Source organism: Candoia aspera, chromosome 2 (assembly GCF_035149785.1).
Source record: "Candoia aspera isolate rCanAsp1 chromosome 2, rCanAsp1.hap2, whole genome shotgun sequence".
NCBI lineage: Eukaryota > Metazoa > Chordata > Lepidosauria > Squamata > Boidae > Candoia > Candoia aspera.
Window position 1 is genome coordinate 11,256,322 of NC_086154.1, and position 26,993 is coordinate 11,283,314.

The window sequence follows — 26,993 nt, forward strand, 5'->3', positions numbered from 1 at the left end:
TTCTAAGGATCAACACACCATTGGAACCTGGAATGTAAGATCTATGAGCCAGGGCAAATTGGATGTGGTTATTGGTGAGATGTCAAGATTAAAGATAGACATTCTGGGCGTCAGTGAACTGAAATGGACTGGAATGGGCCACTTCACATCAAATGACCACCAGATCTACTACTGCGGACAAGAGGACCACAGAAGAAATGGAGTAGCCTTCATAATTATTAGTAAAGTGGCTAAAGCAGTGCTTGGATACAATCCAAAAAATGATAGAATGATCTCAATTCGAATTCAGGGCAAGCCATCTAACATCACAGTGATCCAAATATACGCCCCAACCACAAATGCTGAAGAAGCTGAAGTAGAGCGGTTCTATGAGGATCTGCAGCACCTACTGGACAACACGCCTAAAAGAGATGTTATTTTCATCATGGGAGACTGGAATGCTAAGGTGGGCAGTCAAATGACACCTGGAATTGCAGGTAAGCATGGCCTGGGAGAACAAAACGAAGCAGGACATAGGCTGATAGAATTTTGCCAAGACAACTCACTCTGCATAACAAACACTCTCTTCCAACAACCTAAGAGACGGCTTTATATATGGACTTCACCAGATGGACAACACCGAAATCAGATTGACTACATCCTTTGCAACCAAAGGTGGCAGACATCTATACAGTCGGTAAAAACAAGACCTGGAGCTGACTGTAGTTCAGATCATGAACTTCTTCTTGCACAATTTAGGATCAGACTAAAGAGATTAGGGAAGACCCACAGATCAGCTAGATATGAGCTCACTAATATTCCTAAGGAATATGAAGTGGAGGTGAAGAATAGGTTTAAGGGACTGGACTCAGTAGATAGGGTCCCGGAAGAACTATGGACAGAAGTTCACAACATTGTTCAGGAGGCGGCAACAAAATACATCCCAAAGAAAGAGAAAACCAAGAAGGCAAAATGGCTGTCTGCTGAGACACTAGAAGTAGCCCAAGAAAGAAGGAAAGCAAAAGGCAACAGTGACAGGGGGAGATATGCCCAATTAAATGCAAAATTCCAGAGGTTAGCCAGAAGAGATAAGGAATTATTTTTAAACAAACAATGCGTGGAAGTGGAAGAAGACAATAGAATAGGAAGGACAAGAGACCTCTTCCAGAAAATTAGAAACATCGGAGGTAAATTCCAGGCCAAAATGGGTATGATCAAAAACAAAGATGGCAAGGACCTAACAGAAGAAGAAGAGATCAAGAAAAGGTGGCAAGAATATACAGAAGACCTGTATAGGAAGGATAACAATATCGGGGATAGCCTTGATGGTGTGGTCAGTGAGCTAGAGCCAGACATCCTGAAGAGTGAGGTTGAGTGGGCCTTAAGAAGCATTGCTAATAACAAGTCAGCAGGAGACGACAGCATCCCAGCTGAACAAAATCTTGCAAGATGATGCTGTCAAGGTAATGCATGCTATATGCCAGCAAATTTGGAAAACGTAAGAATGGCCATCAGATTGGAAAAAATCAACTTAGATCCCCATACCAAAAAAGGGAAACACTAAAGAATGTTCAAACTATCGAACAGTGGCACTCATTTCACATGCCAGTAAGGTAATGCTCAAGATCCTGCAAGGTAGACTTCAGCAATTCATGGAACGAGAATTGCCAGATGTACAAGCTGGGTTTAGAAAAGGCAGAAGAACTCGGGACCAAATTGCCAATATCCGCTGGATAATGGAAAAAGCCAGGGAGTTTCAGAAAAACATCTGTTTCTTTTTTATTGACTATTCTAAAGCCTTTGACTGTGTGGACCATAACAAATTGTGGCAAGTTCTTAGTGGTATGGGGATACCAAGTCATCTTGTCTGCCTCCTGAAGAATCTGTATAACGACCAAGTAGCAACAGTAAGAACAGACCACAGAACGACGGACTGGTTTAAGATTGGGAAAGGAGTACGGCAGGGCTGTATACTCTCACCCTACCTATTCAACTTGTACGCAGAACACATCATGCAACATGCTGGGCTTGAGGAATCCAAGGCTGGAGTTAAAATCGCTGGAAGAAACATTAACAATCTCAGATATGCAGATGATACCACTTTGATGGCTGAAAGCGAAGAGGAACTGAGGAGCCTTATGATGAAGGTGAAAGAAGGAAGTGCAAAAGCTGGCTTGCGGCTAAACCTCAAAAAAAACAAGATTATGGCAACCAGCTTGATTGATAACTGGCAAATAGAGGGAGAAAATGTAGAGGCAGTGAAAGACTTTGTATTTCTAGGTGCAAAGATTACTGCAGATGCTGACTGCAGTCAGGAAATCAGAAGAGGCTTAATCCTTGGGAGAAGAGCAATGACAAATCTCAATAAAATAGTTAAGAGCAGAGACATCACACTGACAACAAAGGTCCGCATAGTTAAAGCAATGGTGTTCCCCATAGTAACATATGGCTGCGAGAGCTGGACCATAAGGAAGGCTGAGCGAAGGAAGATCGATGCTTTTGAACTGTGGTGTTGGAGGAAAATTCTGAGAGTGCCTTGGACTGCAAGAAGATCAAACCAGTCCATCCTCCAGGAAATCAAGGCAGACTGCTCACTTGAGGGAATGATATTAAAGGCAAAACTGAAATACTTTGGCCACATAATGAGAAGACAGGACACCCTGGAGAAGATGCTGATGCTAGGGAGAGTGGAGGGCAAAAGGAAGAGGGGCCGACCAAGGGCAAGGTGGATGGATGATATTCTAGAGGTGACGGACTCGTCCGTGGGGGAGCTGGGGGTGTTGACGATCGACAGGGAGCTCTGGCGTGGGCTGGTCCATGAAGTCACGGAGAGTTGGAAGCAACTAAATGAATAAACAACAAACAGTGCTAAGCAGCCAAAATTGAAAAAAGAGCCCCCACCCATTCCAATGTTGCCTCATTGCCATCATTACTCCTGCAATTTTCAATGGGATGATGATGATAATGATGATGATGATGATGATGTAAAGTCTTTTTTAAGTCATGCTTGACTTTCATGGCAGCAGATTGGAAGCAGTTTCCCACAGCCTTCTGGGATTTTTGTTTTTCAATTTCTCAGTCTAGTGTCTATAACCTGGTCTTTCCTAGTAGTCTCCTATTCAACTACAAATAAAGCCCAACCCTGCTTAAGCTTTATAACTTTATAACTTATTTATTTGATTTATAGCCCACCTTCCCTTCAGGAGCTCAAGCCATCTTACATGGGGAGCTAACTATGAGGTAGGCCGGGATAAAAGTAACAGGCCCAGAGTCCCCGAGGGAGCCTCCATGGCGGAGGGGGACCAGAACTGGGGTCTCCCCACTCCTAGTCCAACATCTTCAGTAAACCATGATGGGGCTGAGAGGGAGGGACTGGCCCAGATTCCCTGAGGGAATTTCTGGTTTTGCTGCCAAAGCAGCTGCAGCCTCAGCCAAAGTTTTTAAAACCAGGAGGAGCGATTCTTAATTAAATATCAGTATTATTACTTTTAACTAATTTAATACTTAGCTGTCAAATTCCACCATGTATCTTTACTCCCAGTTATCCCTACTCCCTCGCATATCAGTTGAGATCTTTAAAACAAATGCGAGCAAAACAAACCCACTCTCAGACACACCTTCACACGCCCTTATTTATTTTTGATGCACACTTGAAGCGCAAAGTAGTGCCGGTTAACACTTCTTCCTCCTATTTTCCTGCCATGACATCCCGACTGAACGTAGAGAGAGGGATGGGTCCAGAGTGCCCAGAAAGCTTCAGAGCCTGGGTCGCCCCACGCCTAGCCCAGCACCTTCACCATCGCCCCACGCTGGCTCTGGGGCTTGGGGGGGTGGATGTAGTCAGCCAGGAACCATCACTTGTTGACAGGATGGAGAGGAGGAGGAGGAGGAGGGATGATGATGATGATGATGACGACGATGGTGATGATGGCAATATGAACAACAACAGCCATGCTCTGACCGAAAAAAGCTGCCCACTGGAGAAACTGACTTCTTTGATTAGAGAAAGGTCATTATTGATATACATCAGTGACTGGAAACCCCTTATGGACTTTTTGCGTAAAAAAGAAAATGATTTTGTGACTTATGGTTTTGATGATTAGAAGGAATAGGTTATAGAAAGAAGGGAATTATGATGTAATCTTTGAGAGAGAGAGAGGTTTGATTAGAATTGTACTGTGTGTATAACTGCCAAGAGGAAGATTGGAAGCCACTTCTTTTTATTTATATTTATATTTATATTTAAATATTTAAATATTTAAATATTTAAATATTTAAATATTTATATTTATATTTATATTATATATATTTTCCCAGGGTCTCTTGTCTCGCCCATGTATGGTTTGTTCCAGTAGCCCACTTATCGTCAGATTGTCCTGGTTCCCCAGCATCTGACGTGGACCTTGTTAATCTGGGTGACGTCCAAGCTGGCATGATTCTCTTAGTTTGTGTCACTCTCATATTTGAGGTGGGCAGGTGAAGCGTTAGGGGGTCTTTGCCCAAGGGCCCCTACTGGTAAAGTAGGTACAGCCGGGATTTGAACCGGGTTCTGAAGGAGGAACTTGAGAGGATGTGGAAAGTGAAGGCCAAAGTGGTCCCAGTGGTGGTAGGGGCACTTGGGGCTGTGACCCCCAAGCTGGGAGAGGGGCTCCAACAGATCCCAGGAGCAACATCAGAGCTCTCTGTCCAGAAGAGTGCAGTGCTAGGAACAGCTGAGATCCTGCGCAGGACCCTCAAACTCCCAGGCCTCTGGAGAGGACCCGAGGTGGAGGAAGACACACACCACCCATAGGGGTGAGAAGGGAAATTTTATATATATATATATATATATATATATATATATATATTCATGTTTTCTGTTCTGTTCTTTTTCTTTTTTCTATCTCCCTTCTTCTTCGTCTCTTCCTTTCCTTTTTTCTTTTTCACATTCACTATATTTTTTTCTTTGAATGTATTTCTTATTATATAGGTAAAATCTTTTAATAAGAACTATTTAACACAAAACGAAAAAGCCGCCCACCTGTCTCTTAACTCAGATGCTAACCACTGAAACCACCGAAGAGGACTGTCTGCCTTCCGAGCAGCTGCCAGGCCGATGAAGTGCAGCAGCCCTTCTCTGAACCCAGAGACCAACGGTCCCCCCCGCCTCGGCAAGCGTTCCCTGGAGGGTGACTCTCACGCTGATTTTCCATCTCCTGATCTCGAGAGAGGCGAAAGGGCAGGGCGTAGAGCAGCCAAGGCCGGGCCGGGCAGCACATGTGTGTGCCGTGGCAGCACAACCGCCTGCCGTGTTGTTCTGCCCGCCATCTGTGCGCGGGGGTGTGGAAATGACTAGAGAGAGATTTCACATATGTGCCCCTCAAATCACACGCCACGGCGTGTGAAAGAAACAGTGCCCTGGGCCAGAGCCCAAATGCTTGACGCTCAAGCAGGGTGACTGCGTGGGCTGCAAACCTTAATTCTGGCTGTTACACCAAGTATCCTGGCCAGGGGGCTAGAGGTCAAAAGCTGGCCAGGCACCCCCCCCCCCTTTTCTTTCTTGGTGGCACTCTTGTCCTTTTCCCCTTAAAGAACAGATGTAAAGCTTCAGAGCCAAAACAAACTAGGCAACCTCTTTTCTTTAGCCCCGTGCAAAATTTTCAAAATTCCCCGTAAGTTGGAGGAATGGAGATGAAGCTGGAGGATGCCCAGGACTGGTACCAGGCCACTGGGGACAGGGGTCTCCCAACCTTCCTTGTGGTCCAGAACTGGTATGGTCCTGCTGCATCTCCATTCTGGCAAAGGCTTCACGGTCCAGTTTTGGGGGTCTGTCAGATCTGGGGTTGACAAGAAGACATGCTTCCTGGGACAGGGTGATGGTGGAGGAGACCTGAAGCCATAGAGTGTAGCTGCCCGGCCCATCCAGACACCGCCCAGCTCTTGCGTTCGGAGGGCCCGTGGGAGTCAATGCGTCTGGCTAGAGATCTGCTGGTTCCGTTTTTTTTTTTTTATAGCCGACATCTGTGGGTGATATTTTCCGTCACGGCCTGAAACCGGTTCCTGCCTTTGTCCTATTGTGAAAAGCCAGGACAGTTCCTCGTTGCAAGGCCTTCACGGCCCTCTGTCTCTTGCTGGTGACGCCCTGCAATGCCATTTTGCACCTCCCTCTCCCCCACACCCCAAATATCTTAGTCTGGGGGGGCTCTCTCCCCCCAGAACGCCCCACCACCCCCTCCCAAGGCCCCTGAGCGTGACAATGGGCCAATTTGTTCTGTGGGGGGTGAGGAATCCAAAGGAGGTGGAGGGGACAATGGAGCCCTGTCTGGGCCACTTGCCTCCTCGGCGGGACGGGGTCGGAGGGCCATGACTCATGCCAGGGGATGAAATGCCAGGGGGCAAGGGGGCTTTGCCATGCTGCAGGGATGCGTGGAAGCCATCCAAGAGAGGTGGGGACTTGGCAGCTTCAGATCACACACCCCCACCATCCAAGCCAGCCCGAGCCAACGACTCAGCTGCAGTCAGCAGCTTGTGCTCTGGAGTCTCCAGGCTGGCTGGGGATACGGAGAGCCACAGAAACAGGTAGAGGGTCTTGTGAATGTGGAAGAGCAGGGGGACAGCCTTTTAGGACATGGATCCTGATCCATGCATACTGCACAGGGAAGAGTGCTTGGGGGCTGAAAAGTTATAATAGGAGGTTGCTCTTGTTTTAGGGACCTGGGTTGCAAATCTCTGGATCGCCACCAGGTGGCAGCAACATTTGAGTGCTCTGCATTGCTGAGGTTCCATATAGTGGCCACCCAGAGCCTTGCAGCTCAGCCCTAACAGTCTTTCTCACTGCCCTCTTTGCTCTTCTGCCTTTACTAGGAGTTTGAGAGCTAGATGAGTAGGGCTTCTTCTGGGCTGCAGAAGTGAAGACACTTTGGTGTGTGTGGGGGGGGTGTTGTCAGCATTTGAGTCGTAGGAGCAGGGATGGCAAAACTTTTGCCTATGTAGCAGCATGGGGAAAATCCCATCCTGTTGTGTCATGTGGACTTTGAATAAGGAGGAACTTGATGCTCTGTGTTGTCATCACCTTCCCCCCAATTTCCTGGGTGTGTTTTGCAAATCCTGACCCCCTGCTGCAGAGCTGTGGGATCTGGAGAAGCCAAGGGATGACTGAGAGGCCCTTCTGAATCGGGGGGGGGGGGATTCCAGGGAACCCCTTTTCGCTGGCTAAGCATTTAGAGGGAGCCAAAGAGACAGGAAATATGGCTTTTTCCCCAGTTTGTTTGTTTTTTTTGTCTTGCTTAACATTTCCTCTTCACTCCCACAGGTCCTGGGCTCCGAAGGCTTTCCTGCGCGCTGGGATATGGGGAGGCTAGCCATGGCTCCCATTGCCTTGCTTTGTGGGAAATTCCTTGTAATTTTCCTTGTAAGGGAGACGCTTGGCCAGAGCAAGCTACGAGAGGGGTAAGGAGATTAGAAAGGGAGACAAGAAGGGAAGGGAACTTGGTGAACAAAGGAAGAGATAATCCATCACTCTGAAGGTTCAAACATTAAGCAATTTGTCTTTATTTTTCTTGGGCAACATCTGAAAGCTTTGGCCATGCCCTGAAACAATCTAGAGCCATGTCTGCATAAAAAGGCATCTTCAGGTTGAGTCAACTCTAACACACTTAAGTTTAGTGTGGTTGGCTACTGTTAGACTTAATGCGCTGTGCCAACGCAGCAAATGAAAGTGAAGAGGCAAAAAAGGAAGTCCCGTGTACTTGACGTGAACTAGTATCTGTGGAACTCATTGCCACAAGAATATTCTGAGGGTTGCAGCACTTTTTTTTTAAAAAAAAGTTCAGGTTCATTTATTATTCAAATTTAATTACCACCCATCTCCCCCAAAAGAGGGACTCTGGGCATATTCATCAGTGAATAATCAATGAATAATCAATAATTCTTTGTTGTTCTTTTTTCTTCTCCTGGCAGGGCTCTGGCTAAATTCTGCAGTTTTTTGAATAGTAGGGATGATTGTTGATGGTACAATCCACCTAGTCGGTCTTGACTCCTGGGGATTGCAGGAGTAAGTCCGTGCAGTTTTCTCGGCCAGATTTTGGAAGCGGTTTGCCCTTGCTGTCTTCTTCCTAGGACTGAGAGAGAACGACTGGCCCTAAATCACTCAGTGGCTTTGTGCCTAAGGCAGGATTTGAACTCACAGTCTCCCATCTTTTAATCTAGCACCTTGACCCACTACCGTACATCATTATGGCTCTCATAATAGTAGTAATTTTTTAAATTAATGATTGATTCTGTGCTATCAAGTCATTGTCAACCCTTAGTGACCACATAGATAGGCCTTCTTCCAGGGTGAAATCGTAGTGCTACTGATGGAAAATGCTTCATACTGATTTTCTCCCTACCAGGCAACTATCAGAGGAAGATGATTTCGGCTAGAAAAAGTTTCAGCTCTCTTGTCAATTATGACCCACAACCACTAATCTGTTTACATATTAGCACATCTGATGCCGGTAGAGTAACAATAATATTGATCTCTCTGGGGTTAAATTATCACTATTCTAAAAGTACATAAATTGCAAATTGCTTTGCAGAAGTTGAATCATAGAAACTGGCTATATATATATATATAAAAAAAAACCAAATCGAGACAGCGGATTTGCCTAAAGTTGAAGATTTTTTTTCTCCTCTTCAAGAGACTTTGATGAACATTACATGGCATAAGTAACCATTTCTGTTCAGCCTAATTTAGTATATGGCAAATAGAAGGACAGTATTTTTTATCGTTACAAGCTGAACCTACTAAACCTGTTGGGCTAGATGTGAACAGAAGAACCAAGCAAAACCCTTCTCAGATGCAACTGCGGCTTCTTGAGAAATCTTTGTCTCTTCTCCTTTGCCAAAGACAGGGCTTCGTGCCTGTTATGGACATGTGGATTTAATCGTGGTTGGAAAAAGACTTGTTATTTTGGTTTTAGACAGAAAAGCATCTAGAGGGGGGTGGGAGATATTTTGAGCAAGTAAGCACTCTGCTGACCCTTTCCCACACCTGGCCTCGGTGCTTCCCCACATCCAGCTGATGTGGGAAAGAGAAAGAGGAGACTGCAGTGCTGGAGGGAGGCAATTCAGAGAAGTCAGATTTTGTGTGAGTGATTGTGTGTGTGCCTTCAAGTCATTGTTGACTTCTGGCAACTGCATGGACAAGTTCCTGCAGTTTTCTTGGCGAGGTTTTGGGATTGGAATGCCCTTGCCTTCAGGGCCGCAACTAGGGCCTGTGTTACCCGGGGCAAACATGGATTCCATGCCCACTTTGGCACCCCCCCAGTGTGGTGCCCAGGGCACATGCCCCGCTTGCCCCCCCCCCAGTTGCGGCCCTGCTTGCCTTCTTCCTAGGGCTGAGGGGGAGTGGCTGGCCCAAGGTCACCCAGCTGGCTTTGCACCTAAGGCAGGACTGGAATTCACTGTTTCCCGTTCCTAGCCTGGAGCTTTCACTGCTACACCAAACTGGCTCAGTGCAGAATTTAGCCGAGAGTGACACTACCCTTATGCTGCTCTAGGCTGGTCCTGCTCAATTCTCTATGGATTAGAAGAGACAACTTTGCTTTCTCAGTTCCCTTCCATTTCTCGCCTGCAGCCGAGTGTGCGCCCGAAATATGTTGAGAATCCCCTTAGCCTACAACGAGACTTACGCCAAGCCCCAACACCAGCCATATTTGACGCTGTGCCCTGGACCTCGGGTATGCAGTTCATACAGGTAAGGTCAAGGTTTCAGCCCCATGAAGAGTGGGGCGGGTCTCTGGACCCCAACTTTGCGGCAGAGGGGAGCGGGGACTACGACATGACATTCCTATTTTATGTAATGTTTTAGATCAGCCCCCCAATGCTTGTCAATTCCGGGTGTCCTCTTCTACCACTCCCAAGTAATATTTCCAATGATAAACGGATTTGAGATGTCTAGAGAGGAAGGCCTCTAAAGCAGCACCGAACGGCATCCAAGGGCTGTGCGACATTTCAGATCCAAAGTAAAAAGATGCTTCGAAGTGTGCAGGGACGCAGATATCGTGCCAATCCCCCAACCACACAAGGCCTGTTTCAGATTGCCAGTGAAGGCCATCTTATTCAAGCAGGCACCGCTGCTGTTTCACGTATGATGTAATAATTACAGCCTCGTTTATAAACATGATCTTTTTAGAGGCATATTTGTACAGTTTTGGATTTAATATGTGCCACTTCGTATAGGATAGTTGAAAAGTTGAGATACCAATAAAGTATCCGTCTTTTTGCCAATAACTGTTACTGGTTGTTAATAATCATGCTACCTATGAATGGGACCCCCACGTTCCAGGCCAGTTGATTGGGAATTAGCAGCTGCCATACTTCCTTTTTTGTAAGTGTACCTGTGCCAGAAAGTAGAATAAATTTAAAGAAAAGAGACGGGGTTATTTGACATTCTGTCCATTCCACCTGGGAGAATGAACTTGGCTTTTTTCCCCACAGGACGACCTACCGGGTAGCCACACGGCAGGTGCGGAAAGAGATCTTGCAAGCCCATGTCATTTGCTGCCCAGGGTGGAAGAAACGTCACCTGGGGGACACTAAGTGCGGGGAAGGTGAGCAACCAAATCCCAGAGAACAATTCCTGGCACTGCCATTAGGGAGGAGGAAGAAACTCCTTCTGTGAAGGCTGGTAGCAACTGTCCAAGCTTGCAACAGTGGGCTTTCCCAGCTCAGCCTGGAAAGGAGATGGAGTAAAAACGGTCATTTGGCATGGAAAGCAAGTGACTGACCGCAAAGCTTTTGCTCCTGAACTTGATGAGCGAACTCTTAAGGTGCTTAAGTGGGTGGCTGTAATTGCAATCACGTTCAATAGCTGTCTTAAACAGGACAGGGGGGAATCACAAATCTGCAATCCTATTTGCAATCTCCGGCCAGTTTAGGCTGGGGGTGCCAGCAGGAATCCCTGCTTAGCCCTTACTCCCAGTTGCTACGCAGAAGTAGCAGTAGCCTTTTGAGAAGACGGACCCTTCAAATGTCCCTTTGCATTTGAATCAATGGGGCTCAGTAGAGAGCGGGGCAGTAGAGGTATTCCCACCCCATCACTGGAAGCTGGCCATGCAGGGCAAGAGGGAATCTCCATCAAGATCACTTACTGTCCCGCAGGTCTGTTTTTGTTGTTCTCCCTGTTGAGTTCCACAGACTTTGGTCAAAAGCTTGGAACCAAAATGGATGAAGGTACAGGAAAACAGGCATTTTCATCTAAGATTTTTCTTCCCCCAGCTTTAGTGTCGGGGGCCACACAGAACAGACCAGATCAGTCCTATCAATGAGCTACTGTAGAAGAGCAAGTGGGCTTGGCCCGAAGGAATGGGCAGGCCTGCGGGAGACGTTGGAGGTCCAGAGAAGTCTGCATTTCACCCAGAGACCATTGGTTCTCCAGCCCTGGTCCAAATTACCTAAGATATTAAGGGGAAAAAGTTGAATAGTTACTTTCATCAGAAGTGGATGGAACAATGCTTAGAGGAGGGAACTCATCAGGTGGAGATGTAATGGGGAACGTCTACAGTGTGCCTTTTTGGACCTCTCAGAGCCCTTAAGAAATGATTTTGATTTTCATGTGTCCCTGCAGCCCTTGAGTGTCCTCACTCTCATCCTTCATGCCGATGATCCTTATTTCCAGAGGTGTCTACAGGGTAGGGTCAAAAAAAGACAAGGTGGTGGCTCCGCCTGTCCTTCAGGTCCACCGTGGCCACCATCTTGACTTTTTTGACCCTACCCTGCGGACCCCCCTGCTTATTTGGCTGCACCTGTGTTATTCCAGTTTTGCATTTCCCGCCTCCGACATAGCATTAACTGCAAACGGCAACTGATTTTTCTAAACAAACAAACAAAAAAAGGCCATTCTCCAGACAGGAACACAAAGCAGTGTCTCCTGGGACTAATGAAGATGCTTGGTGCATTACGCGTGGAGACACACGGTCAGCCTTCCCCTCTCCTTTCTCCCCCCAGCAATTTGTCACAAGCCATGCCAGAATGGAGGCAGCTGTGTCCAACCAAATGAGTGCCAGTGCCCACCCGGCTGGGGTGGACGCTACTGCCACATTGGTGAGTGGAAGGCAGGAGTCACGGGGATCCGGTGTCTCATCCTGTTCTTCTCTCTTTTTTCATATTCTCTGCGTCTCACTCTTCTCACACTAGCCTGATAGTCAGGTTCTGTTTCTATTCTCATGTCGGCAAAATCTGACAAGTGAGCAGTGGATTAAAAAAAGGGGGGGGGGTTCTAGTCCTTATGATAGTTGAGGGCTATGTGGAAAATACTACCGGTGTGCAGAGAGTGTATCATCGGGCTCTCGCAAGATTACCGCCCGTAATGTTTTCAGGAGCTTCGCCCTAACCATCCATGCTGAGTGGTGAATAGCTTTGCTGAAAGACCCTTTTCAGAAGGAAATGGATGGTGATGCACAGATCCCCATCACATCATTAAGACATACTTTGCTATGGTGTTTACAGATGTTCTTCTTACCGCTCTGCGGTTGGGAGCTGAGATTATGCTCCTCAGAAGGTGGGTTTAGTTCAAGGGCTGCCAGCTGCCAATTCTGACAGTTTTAGCTGTGATGTGCTCAGATGTGGCTGCAATATGCATTATATGTCCCCTTCCTTTAGAATCTAAAATGGAACCTCCAGAGCAGTGTTTCTCAACCTTGGGAACTTTAAGCTGCGCGGACATCAACTCCCAGAATTCCCCAGCCATGCTGGCTGGGGAATTCTGGGAGTTGATGTCCGCGCAGCTTAAAGTTCCCAAGGTTGAGAAACACTGCTCTAGATGAAGTCACAGCCCTGAGGAAGCCATCACAGACCCTTCCCTCCACCCATTAAGTTGTTCTTTCCACCCCAACCAAATCCTAGAAGTGCTAAAGCTCAGCTTGCTGTTATTAATGCCAAAATGAATGAGCTAAAATATGCACACACCTAAGGGAGCCTCAGATTTCTCTCACTCCACAAGGAGCACCAGGCATCTGCTTTTAACCAGAAAATGAGATTCCCCAAGGCTCCCTGCAGTTTAAACAGTTTCTGCACTCAAGAGCTTCATCATCAAGACCAGAATTTGGTTTTCTCTGCAGTTGGACATTTCTTCATAGGAGGTTTTTTTTCATCATTTAAACTTTTCCACCCACGAGTCTGGGTGACTAACAAGGGTTGGAAATAGCACACCAGTTCAGCCAAAGTCATACTGGGGAGGGGTCGTCACCCACCTTTGCTGGTGGATACCCCTAATGTCCTAGCCTAATGCCAGGTCTTCAGTGCTCTTGTAATAGTATGTGGGAAAGGCCTTGGGAGACGGGGCAAAGAGGTGCTGCCAAGGGAACAGTCAGATAAGAGAGGGCGTAGCCCACAGCTGGGTAGTGGGCAGGGCAAGAGGCTCAGAAGGGACCCTCCCTAGCTTCTCGGGCGGTAAAGGAGTTGATGGGAGGTTTGTACCTTCAAACTTGCAAGGTTCTGTTAAAGTAGCTTTACAATAAAGTAGAATGAGCTTATCTGGTCATGGTTCCTATCTGGTCTACCTGGTGAGGCTGACACACTGTGTGCGCACATACCATTTTCTATGGCTTCTGCCACTATCTGGTCGTGATTCCTGTCTGGTCTACCTGGGAAGGCTGACCTCTCTCCTGGTCAGGCAGAGTCAGGCAGGTGCAGATCTCAGGAGGAATGTGGTTCCAGAGGCAAAGATTTGGCCAAGATGGTCTTCAGGAGGAAGATCATATGAGAATACCCCAGTCAAAACGCGCAGCTCTGATCACTCTTCGATTTGTGGTTTGGCTTTGTCTAGATGTGGACGAGTGCAACATGCCTCTTGCTCTCTGCGCACAAGACTGTCTTAACACTGCAGGGAGCTACCAATGCCAGTGTCGGGCTGGGTATGCCCTGGAACCAGATGGCAAGAGCTGTCGCCTGCTTCCCACCGCCCAGGCAGTCCCTCTGCTTGGCAGCAAAGGTAGGTCTTACGATGACCGAGTGCTTGCAGTGTGAAAGGGCTGGGTGTAAAGAAGGGCAGAGATGACCTTGAGGGAGGCAGCAATGAAACTCTTAATGGAGGAGAAAAGATGACTCAGTCCTGGGAAAGTGGAAAGTGTGAGACAGAAACTCAAAATAACCCCATCTTCATTGTGTTTGGTATAAGAGGGGGAAGAGAGAAACCCTGAGAGGCTTTCTGTTATTATACCCTACAAAAGTGCTTCTCAACCTCAGCCACTTTAAAATGTGTGGACTTCAACTCCCAGAATTCCATTTTAAAGTTGATAAGGTTGAGAAACAATAAAAAAAGTAGCATTTCTGGAATCCTTGAAGTGTGTGTTTCCTCACCTGGCCTACCTCAAAGGTCTGACAATGTGGCCTTTAAAAGAAAAAAAATCTGCTACACCATTCCCTTGAAAAATACTAATTTTCTGCATCTAGGCGGAACACCCATCATGCAGAGATTAATTTGGCATCAGATCCCAGGCTATTTGAGTACTTGAAAGGCTGTTATAAATGAGGGAGCAAATTTCTTTCCAGCTGGTTCCAGGGTGTAGGACTTGAGCCAATATGCTCTAATAATAAGGAAGGGAATTAACTGCTGATGTTAAAATACCTGATTTTTCACAGCAGCAGCAGGTGGGACAGCAGCACATTGAAGAGCTTCCCATTCTGTGTTCCTATGATTAGCTGAGTGGTGGTGGTGCCACAGGATGTTTGCAGATGTTCTCGCCTTCAAAGGCATTGTATGCATACTAGCAAAGTCCTACATGCAGTTACTCGGAAGTACGTCCCACAACGTTCACTGGGACTGACTTTTGGTTTAATACGGCACGAACTGTTAATTTGTGAGATGTTTCAAACTTGCCTGTCCTTTCTGATTATTCATCCTTTCTGTTCAAACTGAACTAAAAGTTGGCACGTTGGAGAAGATATTTTCAGTTGGTCTTAAAGCTGGAGTAAGAAGAGAATGAGGTTAACGAGAGACAGTAAGGGCTTGAACTGGATCAGGCTTTCTCAAACAGGGCACCCTCCAAGTGCGGGGACTTCATCTCCCAGAATTCCCCAGCCAGCTGTGGTTAGAGTGCTGTGGGAGTCCACACATCTGGGGAAGGGGCAGCACACAAGTTGGGGGGGGAGGAGGAGGAGTGTGCTGGATCACTTGAAGTCTGCAGAACCTGCAGATCGAGCATAGAAAACCTTCCTTTTGAGTTTGAGAGGCCAGCCAAAGGCTTCCAGACCTACCCACTACCCACTGACTCATGTCAACGGAGACTCCCAGTTTCCCATTTCTCTGCTTGTTTTAGACACTTTCAACTTCACGGTGTGGAACTGTCAGCTGCAATCTGGGCTTATCTTAGCTAAGGGCTGACATAGACAGGGCCAGCTCTACCACGAGGTGGTTGCCTCAAAGGCCTGTTGCAGAGAGACAGCATCATGGTGGTGCCTCCCAAAGCCCCTGGGTGCTCCAGACAGAGCTGAACCCACCAGGGTCTCTCAAGCTGTCTTGGGGGCCCCAAACTAGGTAGTGTCTTCCACCCCACTGAGTTTCTCTCTCATTCCCAGTGGCTGAAGCGAAGTTCCTGCTGCCTGCCCAACAGGCTTCTGCATCCATTCTGTACATCTTGACCTTTGCTTTGGGAAGAACGTCTCGGGCCAGGCCATCAACAGGCAGCTGATGACCCTGGGAATGTATTTGGAAACCCTTTCCTGTGTGGCAGAAGCATTAGTGAAACTCAGGGGCAGCTGACAGTTGCCTAGCTGGCCGCTGCATGTTTCTTATTTCTACCAGCTCTCGCATCCTTGTCTCACGTGGCAGAGCAGAACCTCACCCAGCAGCCGGGACTTCCCCTCGTATTCAGCAAGCAGCTCCTGGTTCATTTATTCTGTAAGAGCAGGTGGCAGAAACACACTGAGCTGTCAAGAAGCTGCACAACAGAGGGTCTGAAGGTGCGCCTAAGGCCTGGCCTTACTCTTGTTTTAAATGTGCCTGCTGGTGTTGTTTAGCTGCACAACAGGAATGACACCCCCGCCTCTATCTGCTCCTCCTGGCTTCGTTGCGCTGAGGTGCAGATCACAAGGGCTGGTTTCAGGGAGGGGGAAAAGATCCTGCTTTGAGTGAAGTACGGTGGGAAGGCGATGCATTCAGTTTCACAACCTGTCTTTGTACAAAAGGAAATGCTCTTCACGAGCGACTGAGTGAAGCGTTTCTAATTACGGCTTGATATTGTTAGGGTTGTGTAATTCGCAACTGCTCCATAAGGAAGGTTGGCTGGGTGCCGAGTGTTGCACCCCAAGAACCTATTTCCTTTTGCAGAAACAAGTTTCTAGCCCCTAAGACCACACGAAGTCTTGCTAATGTGTATATGTCGTTATCTGTTAAATTTCTATTCTGCCTTTCCTCTGGGGGCTCAAGGCAGTATAGTTAACACTCCCTTCTCAATGTTTCCTTCACAACAAGCCTGTGAGGTTGATTAAGCTGAGAGAGAGAGGCTGGTCCGAAGGATTGATCTGGTTAAACCTATCTACATCCACATTGGTCTGGAAGTACAGACCCACCTGGACTCAAAGGGCCTCAAAAGGAAGTCTAAGGGCATCCACAGAGGAGGTAAAAAAAATCAAAATGGTGGCAAATCCCTGCCCCTTTTCTATGTGCCTTGTGTGGCACACCAAAAAAAGGAACAGAGATTTGATTGTGCGGTTGCAGACACCATCTTGACTTTTTTGAACGTCCTGTGGATGCCCCTGGAACGTTCCCTGGTGGAAAATGGGCAGATCCCTTCAGGACTGCAGCTGCAATGCAAGATGATGATCCTCTGGCGTTTTTGCAAAATAGGTTTGTTCTTGTCTCTCTGTTGTCCTCTTTCGCATGGAAAGAGAGGAGAGGAAGGCTGGAAAGGGGTATGGTGTAAAGTTGGCTGGGAATTTGGGGATTTGCAATCTTGCAGCCCTTGTCTGGCGGCTTGGAGATGAAGCACAGTCAGGATGGGAGACCACCAGGGCTGTAGGCTAGCCTGGGAAGCCCAAAACCATCCTGTAAGAAAATCAAGGGGAATCACTCCCATATTGTTGTAAAGGACGTAGATCTGTCCAAGAAACCACCTCAAGTCCAGCCTGGCTTGAAGGAAACTACATTTTCCTTCTAAGGTAGCTAGGGGGCACCATCTCGTAAATGTAAGGAACTCCTTCATTTGAACCTTCTCATCCTGAAGATAAAGTCCATGTCCCAGAGACCCCAAAAGTATTATTTAGTATTACAGATAGTCCTCAACTTACAACCACAATTGAGACTGGAACTTCCATTGCTAAGCAAGGTGGTTGTTAAGTGAGTCATGCCCAATTTTATGACCTGTTTTGCCACAGTCATTAAGCAAATCATCATTAAGTGGATCAGCTTCCCCCACTGATTCTCCTTGTCAGAAGCCAACTGGGAAGGTCCCAAATGGCGATCACCTTATCCCAGGATGCTGCAACTGTCATAAATACATGCCAGTTGCCAAGCACGTGAATTTTGATCACATGACCGCAGGGATGCTGTGATGGTCATAAGTGTGAGGACCAGTTGTAAGTCAGCTTTTTCAGCACTGTTGTAACTTGGAATGGTCACTAAACAAATGGTCAGAAGTCAAGGAGTACCTGTAGTATTTTTGAGTAAGGTGGTACTGTGGTAATAATATAAATCTGAGCTGACTGCTACAGTTAGTGCCTGGGAGGGAGGAAAGGCAGGGCTTGTATGCTAGGGAGGAACAGCTAAAGACCTAGTGGTTGCATTGCTATAATGTAGTAAGCCTTGTTAGTTTTAATCTTGCTTTCTGTGGCTTAGCTTTGTGCAGACATGTGTCTGTGAACTCCAAAAATGGGTTAATTCAGTAACCAAGTGTGTTGTTGGTCCCCAGCTGCCCATCAGCATTTATTCATCTTCTCCATGACTAGTAGGAGTTTCAGGAGTGCTGGAAATCCGTGGGAATCTTATCCTAATTTGCTCCCCATGGTTCTTTTTCATGTGTTTTTCAACAAGCTCTTGATCCCCAGAAGGAAGTGAAGGTGTTCTCTGGGCAGAAGAATTGGATAGAAATCAAATTGCTTTGCAAAATACACTCCCAAGAGAATGGAGCATCCTAGATCAGTGAGTCTGAGGTTTTATAAAACATGCATGGGACTTCAAGGCATGGTCCTGAAATGGTCTTTTAAGATTTGTCAACCATCCACAGCTAAAAGGTCCATGCACCAGTTTTGTTAAAGCTCAACTCATATTTTCTTCATTTTTCTCTTGCAGTGCAAACTTTAGGGATTCAAGAGACAATTCCCAATGAGATCCAGGAGCTTCAAGCAAAAGTGGAACAGCTGGAAGAGGTGAGATCCTGCTCTAAAACATTTATATTAGCGTCTGGAGCCGTGTTTCTCAACCTTGGGGACTTCTAAGATGTGTGGACTTCAGCTCCCAGAATTCCCTAGCCAGCATGGCTGGCTGGAGAATCCTGGGAGTTGAAGTCCACACATCTTAAAGTTCCCAAGGTTGAGAAACACTGGTCTGGAGGGAGGAGGATCTGAAGGCTTGGACCCTCCAGATTCTTCACTTCTCTAGAATTTGCTTTCGTCATCACCTCCCTTTCAGGATTGTGAATGGAGTGTTCAGAGCTCCATTGAATGCATTTAGTAGATTTGGGAGGACAATTTTCCAAAGGCTTGGAAGGAGCTGCTTTTTATTTGCCACTAATTAGGGGTCAGGGCCAACAACAGGCATGTTTCTGTGATCACAGCCCAGCCATTGGTTTGATTTCTGCCTCCACCCTGTTAGGTTATTTCCAGGGTGCTGATGTAATTGAAATTGCAGCTCAGTTACACCACCAGTGTAAGAGTCTAGCTGTTGTGGCCAATAATGCAAGAAAAGAAAGCACCAGAAAGATGTTGGCACTATTCCAACTCAGAGCCAAACTGGTCTCTAAATCTCTAAAGTCCATCTCGGCAACTTTAAGATGGGTGGACTTCAACTCCCAGAATTCCCCAGCCAGCATGGAGTTGAAGTCCACCCATCTTAAAGTTGCCGAGATGAAAAAAATACTGCTCTAAACTTTCAGACTTTATTGCTTTTCCAGAAAAAATAAGTGATTGGGCTAAATCAAAGTTTGTACTGAGAACATTTTGGTTCAGGATCCTTAGAATTCTTTGCTGCTTTGAAAACGTGCAGCTTGTCTTCTGATCTAGTCTGGGCAGACTTTGGGGTAGGGAGAGGAAAATTTGCAGTAATCTTTTTTTAAATTTTATTTTATTTTTATCCCTTTATTATTTTTTTTTATAAATAACTCAGGGCAGTGAACATACCTAACGCTCCTTCCTCCTCCTCCTATTTTCCCCACAACAACTCTGTGAGGTGAGTTGGGCTGAGAGAGAGTGACTGGCCCAAGGTCACCCAGCCGTCTTTCATGCCTAAGGCGGGACTAGAACTCACAGCCTCCTGGTTTCTAGCCCGTTGCCTTAACCACTAGACCAAACTGGCTCTTGCTTACAAGCCACCTGCAGTGTGTTTTGCAAGGGGCTATTCTTGATACAGGTAGTCCTTGCTTAACAACAAGACCAGAATTTTGGTTGCTAAGTGAAGCAGTCATTAAGCAAATCTGACCCAATTTTATGACTTTTTGAGGCAGTCATTAAGCAAATCATTGTGGTCATTAAGTGAACCACATGGCTGATAAGCAAATCACGCAGTTCCCATTGATTTTGCTTGCCAGAAGCTGGCCGGGAAGGTCAAAAATGGCAATCACGTGACCACAGGAGATGCTGCAACGGTCATAAATGTGAACCAGTTGCCAAGCACCCAAATCGTGATTATGTGACTGCGGGGACGCTGCAACAGTTGTAAGTGTGAGGAAAGGTTGTAAGTCCGTTTTTTCAGCATCATTGGAAGCCTGAACCATCACTAAATGAACGGTCATTAAGCGAGGACTACCTGTGTCTGGAAATTGCAATTGGCCCAAACTGAAGCAGCCAAACTGCTAGCCACTGCAAATTACAGAAACACATGGACTGTCCTAGCTATCACTTGCATCACCAGCCCAATTTGAGATACTGGTATTTTAAAGACCTAAAGGAAGATCGATGCTTTTGAACTGTGGTGTTGGAGGAAAATTCTGAGAGCGCCTTGGACTGCCAGAAGATCAAACCAGTCCATCCTCCAGGAAATCAAGCCAGACTGCTCACTTGAGGGAATGGTATTAAAGGCAAAACTGAAATACTTTGGCCACATAATGAGAAGACAGGACACCCTGGAGAAGATGCTGAGGGCAAAAGGAAGAGGGGCCGACCAAGGGCAAGGTGGATGGATGATATTCTAGAGGTGACGGACTCGTCCCTGGGGGAGCTGGGGGTGTTGACGACCGACAGGAAGCTCTGGCGTGGGCTGGTCCACGAAGTCACGAAGAGTCGGAAGCGACTGAACGAATAAACAACAACATATCCTGCCCACTATTATTTTTATACTTAGTACTTTTCATTGTTGGAAACTGCCTCTAGTGTTGGAAGAGACAGAAGGGTGGGTAGAAATGCAATCTGGAAAAAGTTGGAGAACTTCAAGATGAGAATTACGCATTTCCAAGACAACCAGGGTGGTGTGGTGGCAAAGGTATCACTCTGGAAGCCAGGAGACACAGGTTCTAGTCTCTCTTCAGCCATGGAAGTCCCCTGGGGGACCTTGAGCCAGTTCCCCCTTTTCTTTCACCCCAGAAGCAGTATGGTGGAGTGGTGAAGGTGGTTGGACTAGAAGTAGGAAGATGCGGGCTCTAGACCCCCTAAGCCATGGCAGCTCTCTAGGAGATCTGGGGCCACGTTCTCACCTCACCCTACCTACCACACAGACCAGTGTTTCTCAACCTTGGCGACTTCAAGATGTGTGGACTTCAACTCCCACATCTTGAAGTCACCAAGGTTGAGAAACATTGATGTAGACGTTGCAGGGGGGAAAAAAAATCAGATGAAGCACCTCAAATGCCACCTGGAGCTTCTCAAAGGCAGACCCTGATTCTTAATACATGACTTGGGCCCTTCCCTTTCCTCAGCGCCTGGAGCGTGCTATCTCTATCTTGCCAACCTCCTTGGAGCCTGCCCAGGTCAAGGAGCTGTGGAATCGTCTTCGTTACCTGGACCACGTGGAATCTCTCAGCGAACAGCTCCTGTTTCTTGAAGAGAAACTGGGAGACTGTGAGTATTTGAAAATTCTACCCACAAATTATTATTGGCTGCTTATTTGGGGGAACTACAGGGAGATGCTGGGAGCCTCACACAGCCACAACCTCAGTGCAAGGGCTCACATTCCTCTGTGTCAGAGCTAGGCTAACCTCACTGCAGTGTAGCTGCCTACTCAAATACATGCTGTTGTAGATCTCACACGCCGAATTTATTTAGTGGACCTTTCTAGCTTGGCAATTTGGCAACAGAATCCAAGCCTTAGAACAGGTTCAGGCCTTCCTGTTTCCTAATTTGGGTTTGTAGGGAAACTAGTGACATTGGACTATGACTCTCATTGCCCTGACCATTTGTCTCGGGACTAGGAATCCTAGGAAATAAAGACTCAGGGGCTTGTGTGCTTGATCTACCATCTACAGCAACCCACTGTCAAAGTTTTGCCTCAGTATCGTTTCCTCATCTGTTAAAATTGTCTTGATGCGCAAAGGGATCTCAAAATAGCCATTGTTTGTCTGGTGGTACTCCACTATCTTTAAGAGCAGTAAGAGGGGATTAGGCGATGTTCCTCATGGACCATTTATGGTCCTTCCAGTAAAAGTCACCTTGAATCAACTTACCTGCATATATCCCAACCCACTTCACCCTTCGTTACATACTAGAGCAGTGCTTCTCAACCTTGGGAACTTCAAGCTGTGTGGACTTCAACTCCCAGAATTCCCCAGCCAGCATGGCTGGCTGGGGAATTCTGGGAGTTGAAGTCCACACAGCTTGAAGTTCCCAAACACTGTACCAGAGCCTCACACTGTATGAAGCTGCAAGGTGGTTTGTTATGTTCTCCTTATTACATTGTAGCTTGGTTCACACAATGGGTGGACCGGCCAAATACAAAATCCTAGCGTAGTGCGCGATTCTTTTTACATCACCCTTCCTTCCAGGGTTGTGTGACTCCAAAGAAACAACTTCCTAACCACAGGGGTAGGCTTACGAGCAAATCTCTTTTCTGATCAAGGGGGATCCAGCTTAGACGCTTCCCTCCGCACCACGGGACGGACGGGATCAGCAGGGCTGGGCAGTGCTTTGCATTCTCACGGGCGCCCCTCTAACGATTGTCAACCGCTGCTGAAGCCAAGCACTCCCCTGCCCCACCCCCCAAGATTGTGCAGCAGCCACTGAAGGCACAAAGATGTGTCTGCTTTAAGAAGCTGCCAGCAGAGACTAGGCCAGCCCCCCACCCCACCCCACCCCCAGGACCACCTTTTCCCCTTCGACTCCGCAGCAGCACCCTGTCCTGCTAAAGTCCCACCGAGCCAGAGCTGATTGCGATCAGTACCTTAAATCACGTCATTTAGGACCAGTTTATTCAAAAGTTGAGCAAGGGCAGTGCTCTCCGCCCCTCCTGTCACTAGATTAATCTGAGACTGGTTGGGGTCAACCTGACCTACCCAATGCCTCGCTTTGTCTTAAGACTGGCCGGCGAAGGCAAGCATTTCACCTGCCTGAGGTTCATTCTGGTCCACCACAAGATTTATCACCTGCCCTTCAGGAACCACAGGTTTGAGTTGCTTTATCAGACCCTTGGAATCATTTCACCACAGTACTGACATCCAGTCGGTGCAGGCACAGCATGGGCGGATCAAAGTCCTTTCCGAGGGAGAGCCAGCCCTTGGTGTGACTTCATTCCTAGGCTAGTACTTGTGTGTTCAACTCCCTATTCCGTTCCATCAAACCTCATTTCCTTTGGTCTCCTTACTCTCAGGTGCCTGCCAAAATGATAAAAATGGCTTTGGCTACGACGTCACCCGGTGATGCCTGAATCCTGGACTCCGGCTGGGTCTGCAGACGACCAGCCTACCTTTTGCCTCCTAACTCCACCCTGGTGGCTCTTGTTCTTTGAAGCTCAAATTAATTCCCTTCGTTTATGCTAGTGGGCACAGCTTATTAACTGAAAACAAAACACAACAGGTCGCAACTCTGCTGATTAATTAAAACAATGGCTGCCTTCGAATCCCACAGCAACTCTTGTCCCTGGAAGCCCATGGCATCCGTCCAGAGTTGAGCCTTTTTAGTTGCTTCTGTGTTTAATGGGAGAGAAAAAGAGTTTTGAGACTTTGGTGAGTTTAATCTTGGGACGGGACGGGGCGGGACGGGGAGTCGGTGGCTTGGTGTATTCTGCAAGCTTGGCCCATGTAGTTCTGTTACAGTTCAACGTACTGTGTGAATCAAGAAAACAGAGCGATTCGGGAAACCAAGTTAAGCCAACAGAGGCTTGATACCATTTTGATTTCCCCCCATTGCATTTCCTTAAGGAAATGTGCATTTCATGTGATGGATCCACACCTTTTGCTGCCATGAGGGCTGTTTTTCAACTTGGTTTCTGGCGAGTTGTGCAGACTGACCAGGTTCCGCTAAAAGGTGATCAAGCCCTCAGCCCTCCTCAGTCCGGGAGCTTCCAGATAGGGTGGGATTCCAATTCACAAAAATCTCAGCCAGCCTGCAGAAGTCTCCTCTAAAGGAGCTACTGGTTTGTCTAAGCTCCTTCCTTCGGTTTGAAAGCACTCAATCCTTACTAAGATCTACTGTTTTTTAAACTGCATTATTTTTATTGTTTTTTAACACTGAATTTCAGTCAGGGGGTTTCCCCGTTGTTCTTGTTCTTTCCAGTCACACTAGAATTCATTGTTACTAGCTTTTCAGACATACTAAATCAAATTTAATTTTTAAAAAAAGATCAAGAAGTCAATTTATGCCTACGAGCTATGATGGCAAACACCTTTGAGTTGGGCTGTTCCGTAAAACTGGGATGGCTTCTTCCCCTGGTGGGCTGTTTTTACACTATTTTAACTTGTTATATTGTTTTTAACTCTCGTAAGCGGCCTAAAGCCAAGTATGAGTGGGTGGCCATAAAAACAGAAATACAAGTAAATAAATTTGCTGTAATCAATAAAATAAGATTGCATGATAACTCGTATTATTAACCATGGAGCTGCTATAGCTGGGCTTGTTGAGAATTCTGGGAGTTGTAGTCCTATTTGTTTCATTCAATTTGTACAGCCACCCATCTCAAACCAGTGACTCTCATCCTAAGTCACCAAATTTAAGCCTATTTTAGATGGTGACTGGCAACTACTCTCTTCAGCTGCAAGCAATTTTTATTATTTATGTAGATTTCATTGTTATATATTGAAATTTTTATTTCGTATTTGTATGTATTGAAATATATTTCAAATTTCGTCACCACCCATCTCCCTCAAAATTTTCTTCTACGCTATTGATAATCCTCAAGATGGTACCTGTCAGGCATGTAAGACTTCAACTCCCATAATCCACCAGGATGTCTTGGCCAATGCTGCATCTGGCACAACAGTGTTAAGGCAGAGGCTGTTGTCACACATTAAACCATAAACTAGAGTTAACAAACCACAGTAACTGCATTTATGTAACATGTTAAGCCAAACTAAGTACATTACATTAGGGCATGATGTGCTGGCTGTTAAGATCTAATGTAATGTATTTGATTTGGGCTTTCTCACTGTGGTTTGTAAACTATGGCTTATGGCGTGCTTAAGCAGTTCCCAAGCCTTCCACATATATACCACAGCATCACAAAGAGCTTCCGAGGAACACCAAACAAAACTAAAATCTAAAATTGATGTTGTTGTTTTTTAATGTCATGGCTGAATCTTGAGGGATCATCAAATCTCAAGAGGTTTTAGTGTTCCCACCAAAATCTCTTGCAATTTTGGATGGGAAGACAAAGTCTCATGAGATTTGGCCCAACATTTTGGTGCCCACACTAGGACCATTTGCAATACCTTCATGGGTCATCAGTGGTCCTCAGATTACAGACTTAGTTCTCTTTTATCTGCGCACAGCTATACTACTCCTGAACAGGAAGTTTTAAAATAGATCTTTCCTCTTCACCAGGATACATCTCTTTCCAAAAGAATCTAGCTGAAAAAGATCACCTCCAATTAGGACAGAATCTCAGAAGGCATGTTAGCTCTGCTGAATCCAAATGATGCGTTTCTTCAAAATAACTATTATTTGGAACATTCCAAGTTGCGGTTTTACGAACAGCAAGGGCCTGTGTATCACCAGACCACCCCCAGAAAAGTGCACCCACGTTTGGTTTATTGTAGTTTGTATTTGTTCCCAATATTTAGTGTAAGTTGATTTTATTCTATTATGTTGGACTGTAAAGGGCTTTGTTACATCTTCAAGATGCCACAGTACTGCTCTTGCCACCAGCAAACCACCGGCCGAGCTGAACCTGCTCCAATTGCACGAATGACTTTTGAAAATTGTGGACAGGGCTGAATCTGGTTTTGGATCTCTGGCAGGGGTACAGGAGAGCTTCAGATCTTTGCCCAGGTGTGCACACACACACCTCCATCTCCACCTGTGACATTGGGGCAAGTTCCCATTGGCCAGTTAGAAGCCTGTTGTTCCAGTGCAAATATCTGGAGGGCCTCTGATCTGGACTCTCTCCAGCCTGGATGGCCGCCTCCTCCTGCTCCTTCCTTCCCTACCTTCTCATGCAAAAATCTACGTGTGGTTCCAGTTTGCGGCTTTCAGTTTCCGCTCTGGTGTCTCATTTGTCCCACCTGCTCCTATTGTGCTAGATCGAGCTGGTGGCAGCATCTCTGTCCTGTTGAAAGCACTCGGGACTGAAGCCCGTCAGCAGGCACCGAGATGGTGCTCCAAGGGCGTTCTGCTCAAAACCTGAATGGGCAGAGATACCCCACCCACAGCCTGCTGGGAATTGGTTTTTAAGAGAGGAAAGTAGAAGCAGCCACCAATCCTGATCAACACTGAAGCGAAGGCACATCCAGATTCACACAGGTAGCTGTCCAGCCTCCCTCTGGAGCAGTGTTTCTCAAACTTGGCAACTTCGAAGACGTGTGGACTTCAACTCCCAGAATTCCCCAGCCAGCATGGCTGGCTGGGGAATTCTGGGAGTTGAAGTCCACACATCTTAAAGTTGCCAAGTTTGCTGTTCTGCTCCCTGAAGGGGCAGAAGTGATAGCGGGGACACGCACACGCACACACCTTGCCCATCTGTTACAAGACTGAGGAAGAGGCAGCATGTGCAGAGAGGATTCATCTTTGTGGGTTTTTATCAAAAGCAGGAAGGTCTTGGGAAGATGGACTTGGTAACATCCCTTCGCTCACCACCCCGTCCCCTCCCCGGATCGAAACTCTCTTTCCTCCGCCCCCAAGAAAGAGCATCTGGAAAGGAAAGAAAGGCCCAGGATGGCCAAGCATCCAGGGGAGAGAACAGGAATCTTCAGGGAAAATCCAAAGGCAGAAGAGGGGAAGTGCACAGAATGTTCTGCGGAACCGCAAGGCCCGCCCCCATGATTCAGCCCAGCCCTCCTGGAACCGGTGCCCCCGGAGCGCTCCAACTCTCCCCGTCCCGGGCAGGGGCAAGGGTTTCCTCTCTTCTCCCCAAAAGATGCTTTTGCTGACATCCTCCCCAATCGATCTCGGCACGCAGAAGGCCACCCTCCCTGCTTTTATCGGATGTGCAGGAGCCCCCCCCCCCCCCCGTGTTCATTCCATCCCCTGCCCTTTAACACCTGGCCCCAACAACCCCTGCTTTTTGCAACCCCCACTTCATTTGGCCTGGGGACAAGCCCTGCCTGCTCGCCCCTCCCCTCCCCAGGCTTCCTGCTCTTTCAATTTGGACTCCCCGATCCATAGCCGGAGTGGGGAGACAGACGCCAGCCCTTCTGCAACTTTCTGCCCGGCAAGGCGGGAGTGGCTGCACTGGTCTGGCTCAAAGGGTAAGGCCATCCTCGCCTTGGGGGTGGGTTAAGGTATCTCCCCATCCCCGAGAAGGGGAAAAGGGAGAGCCCTTC

The 26,993-nt window shown here is 47.1% G+C and overlaps 2 protein-coding genes across 2 annotated transcripts in view; one reads left to right on the forward strand and one right to left on the reverse strand.

The window, feature by feature from the left end:
• The window catches only part of AGPAT1 (1-acylglycerol-3-phosphate O-acyltransferase 1), a 170,391-nt gene that overhangs the window by 98,085 nt on the left and 45,313 nt on the right, over positions 1 to 26,993 (reverse strand). The gene's annotated exons all lie outside the window — the stretch shown is intronic.
• EGFL8 (EGF like domain multiple 8) lies at positions 6,393 to 23,221 on the forward strand. Its single transcript, XM_063296323.1, has 9 exons — positions 6,393 to 6,537; positions 7,271 to 7,407; positions 9,578 to 9,697; positions 10,441 to 10,553; positions 11,950 to 12,045; positions 13,769 to 13,933; positions 18,230 to 18,306; positions 21,006 to 21,147; positions 22,889 to 23,221. Exons 2-9 carry the CDS (start codon positions 7,307 to 7,309, stop codon positions 22,936 to 22,938), a joined length of 864 nt encoding a protein of 287 aa, XP_063152393.1. The 5' UTR covers positions 6,393 to 6,537; positions 7,271 to 7,306; the 3' UTR covers positions 22,939 to 23,221.